The 17,147-nt window shown below is 39.4% G+C and overlaps 1 protein-coding gene across 1 annotated transcript in view; it reads left to right on the forward strand.

Annotated features, from left to right (window-relative positions):
- The window catches only part of CPXM2 (carboxypeptidase X, M14 family member 2), an 85,782-nt gene that overhangs the window by 26,973 nt on the left and 41,662 nt on the right, over positions 1 to 17,147 (forward strand). Inside the window, exons 2-3 of the mRNA XM_086616333.1 lie at positions 7,469 to 7,578; positions 14,877 to 15,016. Coding sequence (XP_086472459.1) covers positions 7,469 to 7,578; positions 14,877 to 15,016 — 250 coding nt within the window. The remainder of the gene's footprint in view (positions 1 to 7,468; positions 7,579 to 14,876; positions 15,017 to 17,147) is intronic.

Genomic DNA, 17,147 nt, shown 5'->3' on the forward strand with positions numbered 1-17,147 from the left:
CTCATGAACATCTGCGGAAATTTCACACTTCCACAATCACATCATCAAAACAGCAAAATTTAGCTAGACCGCATTCCCCCACAAGTATCCTAAGACTGTAAACACGACAAATTATTTAGAAAACTGAGAACCTTGTTCTGTTTAATTTGGCCCCAACAAAGGCTGTCCATCACAGAAAACCAATCAAAAGATATTTTCAGCAAGTAGCAGGTCAGTAGAAATGTGCTTTTACTGTTTTTTCACCCTTCAGGTGCATTGCAGTATTAAAATACTATGCACACCTGTGACCTAAGTATTACTTGAGACACAGGAATTAGACTGCCAGAGTTTCCATTAAAAGTTTCTGCTGTTGGAAGATAAATTATCAACCACGCTTTTCATAGGAAAAGCTCTAAAGTTAGCTGTTAGAGTAAAATTTATTATATTGACCTCATTAAGAATTTTTGTCCAAGACCATAAAGATCTAAGAATAGTATGAATAGTATAATAAGCATTAAACTCTTCATCCCCTAAAATATATGCTTAATTATGTGCTTAACTTACCTATATCAATAGCTTCATGGACTTGCATCTTCTTCATTAACTATATGTTTAAGTGTTTTGCTTAAACAAGGCCTAAATTCTCAATCTACCCTGGGATGACCCAGAAAAAGAAATCGGGAATCAAAACCTGAAACTACATCTATTTTATGACATGAGATTTTGCCATGAGTTGTCTGACCATACTGTCTTGGCAGGATATGTGTGGAGTCCCCAGAGAACAAGGTCTCCAGAGAAGGGATGAGTCTGTAGCCAAGTTTGATAGACATAAAGGGTTTACAGAAAGAAGAAATGGATATTGATTACAGTAATAGAAACAGCATCCTAGAGCATGTAACGCTGGCACTGTACCTGCTGCAGGTACCTGTTGGCCACTGGCATCCCCTGACTTGGGCAAACTGGCCACTTTAAGGCCAAGATGTGCAATGTGGTTTTGACCCTCTAAACTGACCAGCAAAATTTTTAAAGATACTTCAGTGTCCGTTGCTGCTGCTGAATGCAGGGATAACTTTGGATGTGCTGCATTACTGAAAATCATACTGGCAGTGTATGTTTTGATGGAAAACACATTATGTAAATAAATCAGTTGCACTGGAAGGGTGATGAGGTCTTCATCTTCATCATAGTGAAAACCTGATCCAGCTTCTATTCGAGTCACAGGGAGTTCTGTTGACTTCAGCAGTGCAAGCTCAAGCCCCAAAAGCAAAGCTACAGATACCAACAGCAACAACAACAAAAACCTGGTGCTAAACCCACTCTTGACATAGAGAAAATTCTGTGTTAACTCACCATCAGCACTACCTTGACCTGCTTTTGTCATCTCTGAACTGCTGTATCTCTGTGGTGTAACATGCCTTCTCCCCAGACATTTTGCAGTGCAAGGAGATTCTTACGTATTTAAAAATGACAAATCTCCTAGAGCTAAAACACATTTAGAATCATAAAAAATAAATAATCAGAGCATATTCTGCCTCCAAAAGTCAAGGAGACTGTCAGACTGCACAAGGCTGATATTTCTCCATTTCTACAAGTATCACTGGGCTTGAGGAGTTAGACAAGCACAGACTTGCAGGAATTGAAAAGGGTTATAGGTATGGCTTTTAAAAATAGAAACAAAGAGGAAACATGATGCTTCTTTTTTTCTTTCTACTTGAAAAACTGAACATGTTCCTAAATTGATGGAGAATATTCTTTAAATAAAACAATCATTTGTCTGCTGTGCCTCCGAAGGAACAGCACAGGATCATTTCCTAAATGCATCCTTATTAGATACAAGAGCTATAAAGATAATCTGTGCTTATCTGACAACCTTTGTTTAGAACAGAAGAAAATAAAATAAATGAATAATTTAGACAATAAAGATGAACAGAAGTGTTTTCCTTGCCCTACTCATACACATATCTTCTATTTCTGGAATTAATATGTTTCTGAGAATGCCTGCTAATATATTTTTATCATAAAGAACAGCTAATGCTGCAGCAGAGCAACTATAATTATAATGCAGGTGTCAAGATAACCAAGCTGGCTCTGCAGAAGGTGACTTTTTTGGCCAGACTTTCAGTGGAAGATGCTGCATCAGTAGGGCACAGCCATCCTGAGCCTGAAACTGCTTTCAGACCTGAGCTAATATCCTTGCACAGAGCTATGCTGAGATTGCAAGTTGAGTTGATGTTGGCTTGAGGAGGGAGCTCAGGAGCTCCTTCAGAAGGTGCTCTCAGTATAGGCAGGCCCCAATTTATAACTGATAAATTGAGATTTCAAGAGATGAGGCTGTGTCTGAAGTAATTCTCTAGTGTTTCTCCATCCTGACTTCAAGGCAGAGACGATTGCTAAGTGTCAAGGTATCAGAAATGCCTTGCTGCCCTTAGCTGGGGTACAATCATCTGTCTGGCTTGCAAAAGCATAACTGAAAATAATGGGTGCTGAGATAAAGCCATTTAATACAGCTTATAGGAAAGCTATTTTGAAATTGAAACCTCACAAGAACACTGTTCAAGATACAAATGTAATCAAGTCTGAATTCAAATCCTTCTTTTTAGTTCTTGGAATTTATTAATTTGATCCAGACATCTTATTAATGGCTTGTTTCTAAAGCGAATACCTGTTCATGGTTGCAAATCACAGACAAAATCATGGTTGGCTATGGGCCAGGCAGAGGGAAATGTCCATGTCTCAGCCTCTTCCCTGCACCTGCAAACTTAATGCTTGCTTTTCAGTCTCTCTAAAATATTAATACTCTAGCTGCATTTTGTTAGTAATTCATTATGTATATTGTACGGGGATTTAAATGTCTTTCAAAGCCATAGTTCAATTTTCTGTGTTTTATAATGATTACTTTTTCAACCATTTAAAGAAACGACCAAACAACTAGGAAATTTCCAGTTGAATCTGTAAGGTATGAACTGCTCTGATGATTCATGTTACTCAATTTCTGTAGCTTCTGCAAGTGTTTTTCAAACTAGTGTGGACAACACAAAATCATTAAGACAGTCTTGGAGATTGTGTGGTGATTTTCATGTTATATGGAAGACTTCTTGAAGTTAAATAAAATATATTAAACTAATACTTTTAAAAGTACAGTCTTTATCGATGCCATAAATCAGTTTCTTTTCCTGTATGTTTTTCAAAAATACGTTATCCTGACACACAGCAACAGAATAATTTCTTTAAAATTAAATTCCCAGTATGACTCAGGATTATTTTTTTTTGACGTTGTGAAAACCTTAGGTGGATTGCATTGTATTATAATGAGTAACCTGGAGTTAATCAGATGAGGCCATACTGGAAAATTTGGCCCACCATCAGTGTACATTACAGACTGATGTTTTGGTCTAATATGCTCCTCTTTTCATCATTCATTTCATCATTCATCTCATCATTCATCATTCATTTCTGCTTTTTATTGACACTGCAATTCATACGCGTGTGGAAAAATTAATATTCCTGAAGTGTTAATAGTCAAGTATTATGGCTATAAATAGAAGACCTAATGTCATTTAAAAGCAAAATTAAAGGTCTTCTTTTGTGGAAAACAAATCAACTTCCATACATCAAAGCTACTGCAAACAATAGGCTTGATGACTCCAAGAATATCATCCCAGTGCAAAGCTGCACAGACGGAAACATCTAAAGGTCAATGGTTTTTTATGGAGAATCCTGCTGCTCTGTCTCCGGTTTGGGATGATCACTGGAGAAAGAGGGGCCAACTGTAAAAGGAATGCTTTTCATGAAGTTTCAGTCAAGTATTGGAGCAAAATACTTGATTTTTCTTACAAACTTAAAACAAAAAACCCTTTACATGAGTTGGTAAGTTAGTGCAGTGACAGCTGAAAGTCTAGTTCACTTCCAGAGAAAGCAAGTTAGTTGATTTCCTGTAAATTTACATAAATAACTGCAAAAAATAAATTCCTGGATTGAATGGATAGTAAAGATCCTAATAATTTCACTTGATGTATTGTAAGGCTTGAGAACAGTCAGAAAGGACAGCATATTGTGAACAACCTATTGCACAGTTTTCATCAAAGGTACCTCTACCACGTCACAGATAGCTCCTGCCTACTCTTAGATCCTGATCTTGCTTTCATTGAAACTCTCTTTAAATTTCATAATATTGGCCTGTTAATCTGATGCATTCACAGACAATACAAATAAATTGTCCTTGAAAAATAAAGAGCAGCCAGGCATGTTTAACTGAGATCCATATGAACGTTTTTGAGTCTATTATTAGGCTTCAGTTTCTCTAGAAACAGAAATAATACACACAAATATATGCAGGCATTTTTTTCAGCCTGTAAATATCCTTTCTGCAATTTAAGAAACTCTCCCTGAAATCCACAGGCAGGTCAAGAATATTGCAGTTTTACAGTAAATGGCTAACATTTCAGTCTGAATAAAACCAAACTCACATCCCGTACATACACTGGCAGGTGTATGTCACACCAGATAACTTCAGCTAGGTGTAACAGGCAGCTGCCAGGCTCAAAAATCATGCCTTTCCTACAAAATTCATGAAAATAGGTACAGAAGAGAGTAATGGTGAGAAAGGGACTGCAGGTCACGTGGCTGTGCATCCTATGGAGAGGCGACGTGCTGGCTGTCCCCAGGACTGCTCCGTAAGCCCGTGCTCCCGTTCAGTCCTGGAGAACGGGCTGTCAAGAGCAACCTGGAAGGGACCAAACTTTGGTGGATCCGTTGCTGATGGAGTCAGCTGTTCACTTTACGGGAAACTTTCTGCTTTTATTAACTTTGGCAGTACCTGTAGGCTGCCCCTTAGCCTTGTTAGGTACTGTATAAACATCAAATTAAATGATATTTTATGAACTGAGTATGTAAAAGCAGTTTGCTTTTATTTTCAGCTCAGACTTGACACTTCTGCGTGGCTTTCAAGTGTCTGAGAATGGTGAGACTGTCCACAGAGCAAAAATATACTGAGGTGCAAAAGAGTTTGCAGGATTACACCGTGAGATTGATTTCCAAACCTGCTTTGAGGACTGAACTTGTTAAAGAAAGGCAGGCAGTTCCCAGCTATGTCATTTACTCACGTAGAGATTTGTCGGAGCCTGAGACTTCTTCCAGTCAGAGTATGATGAAAGATGAAACACTCTGTAAGGAAATGTGATTAAAACAATCAGCCAATAAAACAAAAATCCTCTGAGCTACTCTTTCTTCTGGCGTTCCTTATGCATCCTGTCTCTTCTCCGTTTTGGATAATTAGATTGAAAGCTCTTCAAAATGAGAATCTGTCTACATTTTGTCTCTTGTGTACGACTAAGATCACCGTCGGTACTTTAGAAAATACATTAATATTTAGCATTTGTCTTTATTATTAATATTTAGCATTGTCTGGACGACACAAATTTTGGCCCTGGATTTCTGTGAGAACTTTCCTAAGGATGAACAAAGAACTACTAGCAAGAATTGACAGCACATAATGTTTTTCCTGAGGGATTTTAGGTTGTTATGAGCAAGGGAGAAGCATAGAAAATCTCGTAAGTTTTGCCAGTTTGCAAAACTGCAAAACTACGTGTGAAAGTTAGACATGGCCAGGATGAGATAATCATAGAATCATAGAATGGTTTGAGTTGGAAAGGACCTTCAAGATCATCTAGTTCCAACCCCCCTGCCATGGGCAGGGACACCTTCCCCTAGACCAGGTTGCTCAAAGCCTCATCCAACCTGGCCTTGAACACTTCCAGGGATGGGGCAGCCACAACTTCTCTGGGCAACCTGTTCCAGTGCCTCACCACCCTCATATATCTAATCTAAATATCTAATATCCTCCTTATCTCTAATCTAAATCTCCCCTCTTTCAGTTTAAATCCATTGCCCCTTGTCCTATCACTACATGCCCTTGTAAGAAGCCCCTCTCCAGCTTTGTTGTAGCCCCTTTAGGCACTGGAAGGCTGCTAGAAGGTCTCCCTGGAGCCTTCTCTTCTGCAGGCTGAACAACTACAACTCTCTCAGCCTGTCTCCATAGCAGAGGCTTCAGCCTTCGGATCATCTTCATGGCTCTTCTCTGGACCTGGTCTAACAGGTCCATGTCCTTGTTATGTTGGGATTCTTAGGTATATACCCTCATAATATTTTGGTGAGTGATTAAAAATATATATATGTAAGAGGGATACAGGTATAGAGCATGGGAGCGAGCTCTCTGACAATTCTCCAGCAACAGTGGCTGAAGCAAGATCGTGATCCCAGCTGTCAGGCAGGTGGTGAGGAGGGATGGTTTGGGGACTGGAGGGGTGGCCTGGAGACTGAACATGTGGTCTGGCTTCATGAGTGGTGCTTGGTTCCTGTCTCTGTCACAATCCATTGTGCAAGTTACAGCAAACCTCCCACACTCAACTGCTGGAAAAGTCTGGCCTCTATCCAAAACCAGAATGTGATGCGACCACAGCAGTGCAAAACCACGTCTAACCTAACAAGTACTTGAGCTAAATAATAAGTATGATGCTGCTTTCCCCCTCTGCCCCACGCAGACTTCCCAATTCCAGCTGGTGCTGACTTCAGGGTCTCTAAATTGTGCTCTGTTGTACAATTTAGACGCTCCAAAGTGTCTCTCTGTACTTTTGTTCACCTCCTGTGAAACATTGGGAGTGGGTCATCCCCACCTCACCATGGTATTTTGAGGATAAATATGCAAAGCATTGCGAGGGACTTAAATACTGTGGTGGCTGGGGTCATTTTAGACCAGAATACTTTTCTAGTAATCATGAAGTAGACCCTTTCCAATGTCTTATCTTCCAAAGCCAGAGCTCCAGGCTGTAGTTTGCTGCACTACTGGCTAGCTGCTTAAGTAATGGCATCTGCTTTTCTTTCTTCAAGGCTTTGGAACTTAGAGACATGGTCCCTTGTTTCAAAACTGCCCTCTCTGTGCCTCACCATTACCTTTGCAGAGCTCAGCCGTTTGGCCTCCCGTACCGCTGGAACCGATGCTATTGCGCAACATGAGGGATGGCGATGGAAGTTTGCAAAACAGATCTTAATTAGAAACATAACTTCATACAGTAGCTTGGAATGAGGACGGGAAGCGGGGGCGGGGGGGATCAAAACAAGAGATGAAAAAGAAAATGCCAAAAAAGAGAGAAAAATAAAAGGCTATTTTACTGGCATTTGGTACTGAGAAGCGCTTGTCAGGAAATGCAGTGCGTATCTGTGAAAAACTGGAGTGTATAGCAAGCAGTAATAACTGAGACCCTCAAAAAGCCAGACCCTCAGCTGGTGTAAATCAGCATTGCTTCGCTGATTTTACGAGAGCTGCCATTTCTCATCGACTTCAGCGGTGCTGTGCTCACTGACAGTGCCAGTTCAGCGCAAGTGAAATCCAGAAACTTTGAATACTTATTAATTTTGTGGCACTTTTGTGGGTTTTCCTTAATTTAGTATTATGTTTTTAAAGTTAAATTTTAATCAATCTTTTGTTTTGTAGATTGTCCTCCTCTTGGGCTAGAGACATTAAAAATTACGGACTTCCAGCTCCACGCCTCTACAGCAAAGCGGTACGGCCTTGGGGCCCACAGAGGAAGGCTTAATATCCAGGTAACATCAATTTTTCTCCTAAGTGGGAGAACTTAGGAGAAAACAGCTTAAGGTTGAACTGTTGCATAAAGAGAATCAACGGATGGTTATCAGTTCTGACTACTTTGTCAGCTCACGTAATTCAAATGAAGGGGAAACACTGGAATTATAGAAGCGCATAAGGTTGATGGATAACCTTTAGATTTCTGGGGCTTGTTTCCTGGGTTAGAAAACCTCCAAACTTGGTGTGCTGAGGGTGCAAATCCAAACACACCTCTGTGACACACTAAGGTGGAGGCAGCCCAGAGCTGTTGCCTCCCCAGCTGGAGGAAATCATCTCAGCTCACCTTAACAGTCAGCCTGGAAGGAAGCTCACACAGCAAACTGCTTTTTGGGGGTTTTCACCTATAGTTAATGGCAATGGTTAAATGAAAGTGTGGCTCCAAATGAAGCACTTGCCCTAAGGTAAGTTTTTGAGAGGCAATGATTACGCTACCAAAAAAAAGTTTCGGTTCAGAAGTCAATAGCATACAATGTGGTTTAATTTCTTTTATTTAATTTTGCAGATGTGCTTAGGTGCTTTGCAGGACCAAATTTTATTCTCACATTTCTTGTGCTTCTGTTTTCCTCTTTATTAGAGTTATTTTCTAAATCACAGTCTTTTCCAGTGTAAAAAATGTTACTTTTGCATAATAAAATACAACGTTTAAAACTCAGTCATAAACAGGACACTAGCAACAAGCCAATGGTGAGAAATCTCTAAAGTTTATTTCATTTCTTAGTTACCTTTCATTATTAAATCCTCTAGTAGACTTTTTTTCCTCCAGCTGAAGAGATTTGCTAGTTAACAAACTAAGACTGGGACTGGGAAGGATGAGGTCTAATCAGCAGTGCAATTTCACATGATGCCCACTGCAGCATAATGGTGGGCAGCTGCTGGAAGGAGGGACCACCCGTGCTTAAAATCCCACTGTGCAACTGCCTCCCTTTGCTTCAGCTTCTTCCAGTACCTCTGCACAGATAGCTCTGTGAGCTTTTTCTATAGGAGGAAAAAAAAAACCTGCCCTCTCTTTTTTTTTTTTTTTTTTTTTATTGTTTGCTTAAATAAGTTAATTTTGGTCTAAAGGCTCCACTTTGCTGTGCAGTCACACAAGCAGCAGAGCCAGCTGGAGGTGAGTGGTGGGAGGTGGAAATGGACCTTTCCTTTCCAAGCCCATGTGCAGGTAAAGCTTAGAAAATTATTGCCCTTTTGAATGATGTGAGGCTCTTTTCACTGTAAGGCTCCAGTAATTTGCCAGCCTTTGTATTTAATGCCTTTTGAGATCTGAGTGAGGCAGTTTGCTTCTTTGCTTCATGCTCTCTGCTAGAAAAAAAAAAAGAACCCATGAGCACAGAAATGGTGTGCAGGTGGTATTCAGATGAGTTCTAGAGAAACTGAATTATTTTTATATAAATATATTTAAGTATTATTTAATTATTTCATCACAGCTTTTATTACATAGTGGCGTAAGATGAAGGACTGTGATGCAAACCTGTGAATTCTCTGTTGATTGTGGTTTCTTATTTTCCATGCTGATGTTAAAGTCCAATTTATTTGAACAGAAGAATGGCTATAACGGTTTAGATCAGGAGTCCCTCTAGCCCAGTGTCCTGTCATCACCAGTAAGACTTACTTAAAATAAGTAGAGAAGAGTAAGAGTCTTACTTATGGATGATATTTCCTTCGATATAGCCCAGAGCCTCCAGCAAAAGCCAAGAAGACAGCCTCTTACTGGGAAGCAAGCAGAAGGGAGGTGCCACTCAGCTCTTCCTTCCCAAAATCTCTCGAAAGCCATGCCAGGGCTCTCCTGGTTATGACCGTAGTGCTTCTGCCAGCTCTGTGGGAGCAGTTTCTTTCACATTTATTGTGACAATAAGGTCCCCACCCCTGCAGCGCAGGGGCTGTTGTCCCCTCCCTAGAGAGCTGTGCAGTGCCTTGGGTGAAAGGACCTTCTCTCCCGTGCAAATTGTTTTTTGCTCTTCTCCCGTCAAAAGATGGTGCATTTTTTTTCCTGAGAACAAAGGCTTCATGATGTCATGCTTCTGCTTGATGATGATTTTCATGGTGGTGTTTTCTTGACCTATGCAAATTCTCCATGAGTTGATTCTCCTTATTATCCAAAACCCATTTTTATTATTTTCTGATATAGGGACTTACCTGATCCCAGGACTCTGGGATGCTCATAGACAAATAACCCAGTAACAACACCCAGATTATAGCAAAACCTGATTGCAGTGACTTCTCTGGCTTACTTTTCTTGTTTAAATGTAGCCTTTTTCTCTGTTAGATCTTTACCTCTAATAGAGAATTATAGTAACCCTCCAATCAAAATATTTTGCTGTTATGCAAACTTATCTGTATACTATAGATACAGCAATTCCCTAAGCCCCTTTACAACTTAGTTACCTCCAAGACTAGCAGAGTTAAAAGTATGGGCTTGCAATTATTTTTCTTTAGATAGTGCTTCCTTTGTGGTTAACTTAAAATTAATAGGACTTAAAAATTTTTCAAAGCCACTTAAAATTTGCAGATCTTTTCCTTGTTGCTTGATTTTTCAGAGCTTAATTTTACTTTCCATTAAGGCTTCTGAATTTCAGTAGTATTTAAAAGACCGATGCTTATAACCAAGGGTAGGTACTGCAGGGACTGATGTGTCAGGTGGGTAATGAGGTCCCTGGTGATTTCTGTTCACCTCTCAGAAGGATGGGTTATGGCATGTTAGGGAAAGGCAAAAGGCACTGGTATTTAAGCAGCTGTATTTTCATGCTGCTTAGTACCGTACATGAAGAAAAAAAACCACTTGGTCCAAGTCAGCCTATGAAAGGCTCATGTGCTGCTCGAGTTTCACTATGCTGAATGTATAGTGAGGAGCAATTATATGGGCAGCTGCCCCTGTGGCGAGGTCTGGTGCCACTGCAGTGCCATCACAGTGTTCATGTGGCTGTTGTGTTCCTCCCCGAAATAAAAAAATCCGCTCTCTGATCAATCTTGTCATCTGATGCAAGGGCAGCTGAGAAGCTTAGGGCTCACCCCAGGTGACTGGCACTACCTTGGTTCACAAGGAATTCACAGAATAATGACATTTTTCAAAGGCTTCTGAGGGTTATTTTTTCTTTTTAGACTATTTGAAGCGTACGGAATGAATCAGGTGGTGTATGCTTTATTCCAAAGAAAGTCAGACTGGACAGATGGGGAGAGGCTGTTCAGGAGGGCCAGTTATGATAGGACAAGGGGTAATGGTTTTAAAATAGAGGGAGGTAGGTTCAGGTTGGATATTAGGAAAAAATTTTTTACTATGAGAGTGGTAGAACACTGGAACAGGTTGCCCAGAGAGGTGGTGGATGCTCCATCCCTGGAGACGTTCAAGGCCAGGTTGGACAAGGCCCTGAGCAACCTGATCTAGTTGGAGATATCCCTGTTCCTTGCAGGGGGGTTGGACTAGATGGCCTTTGAAGGTCCCTTCCAGCCCTAACCATTCTATGATTCTATCTGCTTCTCTTGTCATCGTGTACTGTGTGGGACCCGATTTTACTTCCAGTCCTGTATGGATGTGGTGATTAAGCTGGGACCTGAGGGCAAGAGCTACTGGGGTTGTAAAGCATCTCGTCTATCGGAGATCTAGCCTGCAATGGCAATAGCGACACAATCAGTTGCAATTTAACATCATCAGGAAAAATCATAATGTAAAATAACATTTAGTGAGGCGCTCTGCCTTCGGGCATGGGAGTCGTTAGTATTTGTCACTCGTAAAAATAATTAGCAGTGGTTAAAACCTGAAATAATTAGTCAAATTATGTTTCTTCCCTTTCTTTGTTTTCCTGGTTGGAGAAATTGAAGTAACACTGAAGATTAACCCAGTAATGGGAGCATGTGTATGCAAACACGCAGGATGCGTGGCTGCTTGTCTTTCAGTTCTTGTTTTCACTAGCTCCATTTGAAAAGTTAACAAAACACAAGCAAAAGACAAAATTATCAAAGTTCTGCTTTCAGCCCTTGTGCTTTAATTCTTCTTCTCTTTCCTACTGGCAGTGGTTGCTATAAATACTTGTGATGAGTAATGCTTTTTTTTTTTTATTTTGTCCTCCCAAACTTCCTATGGTAAAATAATGTTTGTGATCACCTTGCTTAGAACAGAAAAGAATTTAAGCAGAAGTGGTTTGATATTAGGTATATTTTTACTGCTGTTTTGGCTGACTTGTGGCAGAAGACTGGAATTTCTTTGTTTGAATACATTTAGGCAATAATATATTTCTCTTCATTATAAAATAAGGCTTTTAGAACAGTCATAGTATCAGCAAGTGTTTATTCTGTTTTCTTGTGTCTAGCTTGGAAGGGAAACATGAATTAAAATCAGAAGTCATATAACTTGTAAAGGAATTGTAACCTTTTAATTTCCCTTCATCTTAGCTTCTGGATATGTAATAAGCAGATGATTTGTTTTAATTGAATCACAGTTTTCAACATTCACATTTATAGATCGCTTATCTAATAGAAAGTCCATTTTCCTATAAGAAAAAGATATTTTTTTGTAAGACACTGCATATGAAGTGATGTTTTTGTGTTTGTCTGCAAGTGAAACATAAGCTGAGTTAGACTTTGAGTTATTATTGAAAATTGAGTAAAAGAAAAAAGGGGTTTGCTTACGACCCAGTCCTTACTTCCAGTTTTCATTAATTAGCTCCTTCACTCTCCTACTTATCAAGATAATGTGTTTAAAATGTATAGCTTAAAGTTATGTATACAGTAACTTGAATCTATTCTGTCTGTTATTTCAGTCTACAATTTTTAAATTCAAGTAAGCATCTTGCTGAGAAAAGATCAGCTTTCAGGAAAGAAATTTTTTCCAAAGAAATTTAATAGCAATTTTAACTACTAAAGATTTGATTGAGTTTATAAGTTTTTTTTTTAATAGAAACAATATTTTGAAGTGTCCATAGGGAAAACTCAGAACTTCAGATGCCTTAGAAAAAATACAGACTTGAAGCTTGAGAAAAGACGTTTCAACATAAATTTAATTGGAATTCTTTTCCTTTGGAAATATTTAATCAATGAGAAGTTCTTATTAAAACTCTTCTTTTTTTTTTTTTTTTTTCAAGTAGCACTCTGTGCTAGTTATACACAGCCATCTGCTTCATTTTACCTAATAAAAATATTCTTTTAGCTTTAGAGAAGCTGATGCCAGGAAATAAGAGAGCAGGGAGAAGTAACAGCACAGGTTTTTTTTTTTTTTCTTTTTTTTTTTTGTAATGCTCTCTTTGCCCCCATTTAAGGCCATAGTATTTTAAGCTGTGCATAACTGTAAGCATGTCCTTTAGACTCCCTGTATTTGATACATAAATTAAACATATGCTTAGCTTTATTTAAGTCCATTTGAAACCATGGAAATTCAAGTATGTAATTTAAGTGTGGGGTTTTTTTTCAAATAAGCTCTTCTTTCTCTCTTCTTTTTCCCTCTCCTCACTAAGGAGAGGTTTGCACCCTGATGACCATCACACCAATGGGAAATATCCTGAGTCTGAATGAGGACCAAGGATCCCAGCTGAAGCTATGAGAGATATGGGTACTTGGTCTGCAGAAATTGGTGGAATTTCATCAGTGTGAAAGGGATTAGCACGATGCTGGTTCAAGGTGCTCTGCAGATCTTAATGCTTCCTGGCAAGCAGTGGTTTTAAAGCCTAAGGCTACTTCAAATTCCATCTTTTTAAAATGCATTGAAACCTTTTCTTGACAAAGGTTATAACTCAGGTCAGTGATCATATTTATATTCCTGTGTTTGCCCATTGTTCATTTCTCCTTGAAGAATTTATCTTCCACTGTTAATAGAGTTTTTATCTGTATCTTGTACTTCAACTTTTATACAAACATCACTTTACAATGTCAGCATTAATACGTAGAAGTAGGTGAATTAATGTAACTTTGGTAGATGTGGGAAAACAAGTAACTTTTGAGCTGCCCATCTCACATTTGAATGCCTGAGAAACGAGGAGTTTTAAGAATCGAATCTGTGTCTGTGTTGCAGCGCTTCCTTCATATGCCACCAGATGTTGGGAAAAGGGCTCAACAACTGCATCTTCTCTTTGAGTCAGACCCACCTGATGCCCATTTTGGTAGAAGTGGTCTGTAAAAACAGAGGTAGACAGACCTGTCACTCTCTGCTGTTGTAACCCAGCTGTGGCTGTAATATCTGCTAATACTGCTCAGTGGGAAGCTAGGGATAATTCAGGAAATTTAATTGACAGTTGTGTTCTTGGATACTTCATTTATGTTTTACATATACAGCTGTACCAACTGAAAATATACTGCTGAGCAGACAGTAGCTGTATACCAGAGCTTTAAGATCTGTCTCTAATACAAACTTACTGAGTTTTCCAGACTCTTCTTTTATATTTAGGAAATATTTAAGGATAGCAATTCTTGGAATTGCATGGATAGCAATGATGAATTCACAATAAACACAGATGAAATATTATAGAAATACATGTAGCCTCAGAGGACCATATGGAAAAGCTTCTGTACCCTCTATGGCAGTAGCCAGCTTGGTGCCAAACATTTCCTGGGCTTTAGTAAGATATATATCTGAAGACCTCAGATGCTCTGTTTCTGTAAATGTTATTTGAAATGTATTTGGAATACAGCTTACTCAAAATACCTTGCAGCTATTTCTTTGAAAATGTTGAGAAGGCTGTTTGTGGTGGGTTTGCCAGCATAAATTGGGATATAGATTGGGATAAGTTGAAGTACAGTTGGACATTCCTGAATTTTTAACCTTTGACAACCTAAGAATGAAAATTAATAACTCTGGGACTGAAAATTGTTGGGAAACAATATTACCATTTCCATATGCCCTACACTTTCCTTTGCTCCTTCCAGGGGCAAGGAGGTTGTTGCAGCACTGACCATTATTCACATGGGTTGGAGCTGGCTTTTTAGGACTTTCATAACTCTGAAGGCCATGTGGATAAAGGCTCTATCAGGCCACAGACACAGATAGGTGGTCTGAATTGAAGCTCTGTTTATGCTTTTTGACTCTAACTTACAGTTATATGTAATGGTTCTTAGTTTTTAAAGGGACTTTGTAGAATTTCCCTCACTGCTTCGACTGGGAAAATATTTTGGTAGCTCCTTATAGCTGTTGAGAATGACGGTCTCGGGGGTCTGAAACTGGTGCCAAAGGAGTAAGTGGAATGAATGATGACTTCATGTGCTCTTTTCTTTTTCCCATGAAAGACTTTAAGTTTCTTGGTTGTGATTTATGAAGACAGTTTTGCCTTCTTTTCAGGCAGGTGTTAACGAAAATGATTTTTATGACGGTGCCTGGTGTGCAGGAAGAAACGACCCATATCAGTGGATTGAAGTAGATGCTCGAAGGCTGACAAAATTCACTGGAGTCATCACACAAGGAAGAAACTCTCTCTGGTCGTAAGTACATGCTTACTTTTCCCCATGAGATTCTGAGCTTTCAGACTAAGGATTTCATGTTGTATTGTGTCTTGGTCCTTCAAGGAAAAAAGAAGCGATGGAAATGCTGTTGATATCAAGTAATTGAAGAGAGGAATAGGAAAAGGCAAAGTGGTTATATGTGGCATAAAATACATTTAAAGTACAAAAGTTAAGGATAGTGAACTTCTATAGTCATTATCTACATCTAGCAAAGGAATCAACAGGATTCCCTCACAGTATATGCCTTTATATTCACCTTGTCAAATTGGCCTGTGTTAAACTTCCTCATTTTTTTCTGATATTTAACTTGATTATTTTGAATATTTTTTTTTTGCATATTAGTTCAGAATAATTGCTCATCTTTGAAATTCCCTAGTATATAAGCAATCACTAAATAATTGGTAAAATTCCTGAACAACATGACTTTTAAATGAGGAGTTAAAACGAATTTTATATTTCTATTTGTTTTGCTCCAAAGAGGAATGTACAATATAACCAAAAACCACACAGTGTCTGTGGACCAGGACTCCACCATTTGGTAGCAGGCATGCTGTGATGTGTTTATAGATGCTGGGAAGACTCTGTGCAGTTTGAGCCTGTTTCCTAAAAGTGTTTTAGTAAGGAGTGCTTGCCATGAGTGAGGCAGCTGCCTTGCTGCATTGGTCTGAGGAGTAAATCCAGCCACGCATTGCCCAGGAACTCGGCTCTGGGCTGAGAGCGCTGCCCACGTCTAACTCTGGAAGCATTTGTGAGCTTTCTGGTTACTGCTTTTGTTACAAAACAAGTATATGACACTGGGAAATAACTGTTTTGCCCAGGCTTGTGTGTGTTTACTCATTTGTGACCTGCTTTTGAGTGTAGGTGCTCAGATTGCTCTATAATACAGTCAGTGCAGATGAGTTGAGAATTGTATACCAGGAATACAGTGATCAGCTGGCATAAACAGGAACTGGAGGCGATGGCTGCTTTATTTATTTTTTTATTTTTATTTTTTTCCTGATCTTTACAGTGTTTCTTTGGTCTCTTAATGTCTTATTGAGTCTCACTGCATTATGTGAGCAAATAACCTCACTTGTGCTGCTAGACCTTTTGACCAAGTGTGCAGGGGACGCACAGCTTAAGAGCCCTTCTGCTCAGATCTCTCACTTAAGAAAATGAATATGCCATACAAAAAAAGGCAAACCAGAAAAGTACCACTCTAAGAAAAGAGAGACTCTTTTTTTCCTTCTATAGTTTAGTTTTCTGGTGGGTTTTTTTTTTTTTCATTTCTTTTAACTCTACTGTGGGAGTAGGAGCCTTTTTGGCAATAAGGTTTCTATATTTATTCCACATTGTTCTGTGTTAGGTAGATAATTACTGTAGCAAAGTCTTATTCTTTTCTATATTCATGCTCTTGACATCGCTGTTCCTATCAACACCAGTGCTGCACCACTTTGTCTTGTTGTATGGCTATTTTTAGTTCAGCCCTATTGCAAGTTTACAGCAGGACTCGACACTATTTATAATTGGTATTCACAGTTGCCTTTTTTTTGTTTGGTTTTTAAATTACTGAATCCTGCTCTTGCCCTCTTCCTCCATGACGAGTTGGTGGGCAGAACCCTGAGGGTCTGCTGGAAGAGCAAGGCTGATGCTGGGAGAGCAGGTCCAGGATCCTCTTAGATTGTTACTCATATCTGTGGAGAAACAGGCATGTTTCTGTCTCATAGGAGCAAAGATGGTTTCAGCTGGACCAGCTGCACTGTTGGGCAGGCTAATGTCTCCTGGAAAGACTGAGCTCTGCCCCATGGAAGAGTCAGGGGAATGGGAAGGAATAGTCCTAGGAAGGGGTAACCTCCTTTCCTACCTCCAGCTTGTACCAAGGGACTGCTGTTGGAGCTGGCCTCCATCTTGGTGTTTCTTGATACAGCCTTGGTGGTGGGACTGGCTTCCCTGGAGCCCACCTCATTTTCTCTCTCCCCTCATCAGACTGAGCAACTGAAATGACTGTAATTGATGTCTGTATATTCTGCTTCTGCATGTGTAGATCCTTAGATTTTAAAAATAGCTTGGTACTCCCTGGGGTACCAAAGTAGATGTTCATGCCTTCAAAAGAGTTTGAGCTGACGTATGC

This window comes from Tauraco erythrolophus, chromosome 9 (genome assembly GCF_009769465.1).
Source record: "Tauraco erythrolophus isolate bTauEry1 chromosome 9, bTauEry1.pri, whole genome shotgun sequence".
In the NCBI taxonomy this organism is placed as follows: domain Eukaryota; kingdom Metazoa; phylum Chordata; class Aves; order Musophagiformes; family Musophagidae; genus Tauraco; species Tauraco erythrolophus.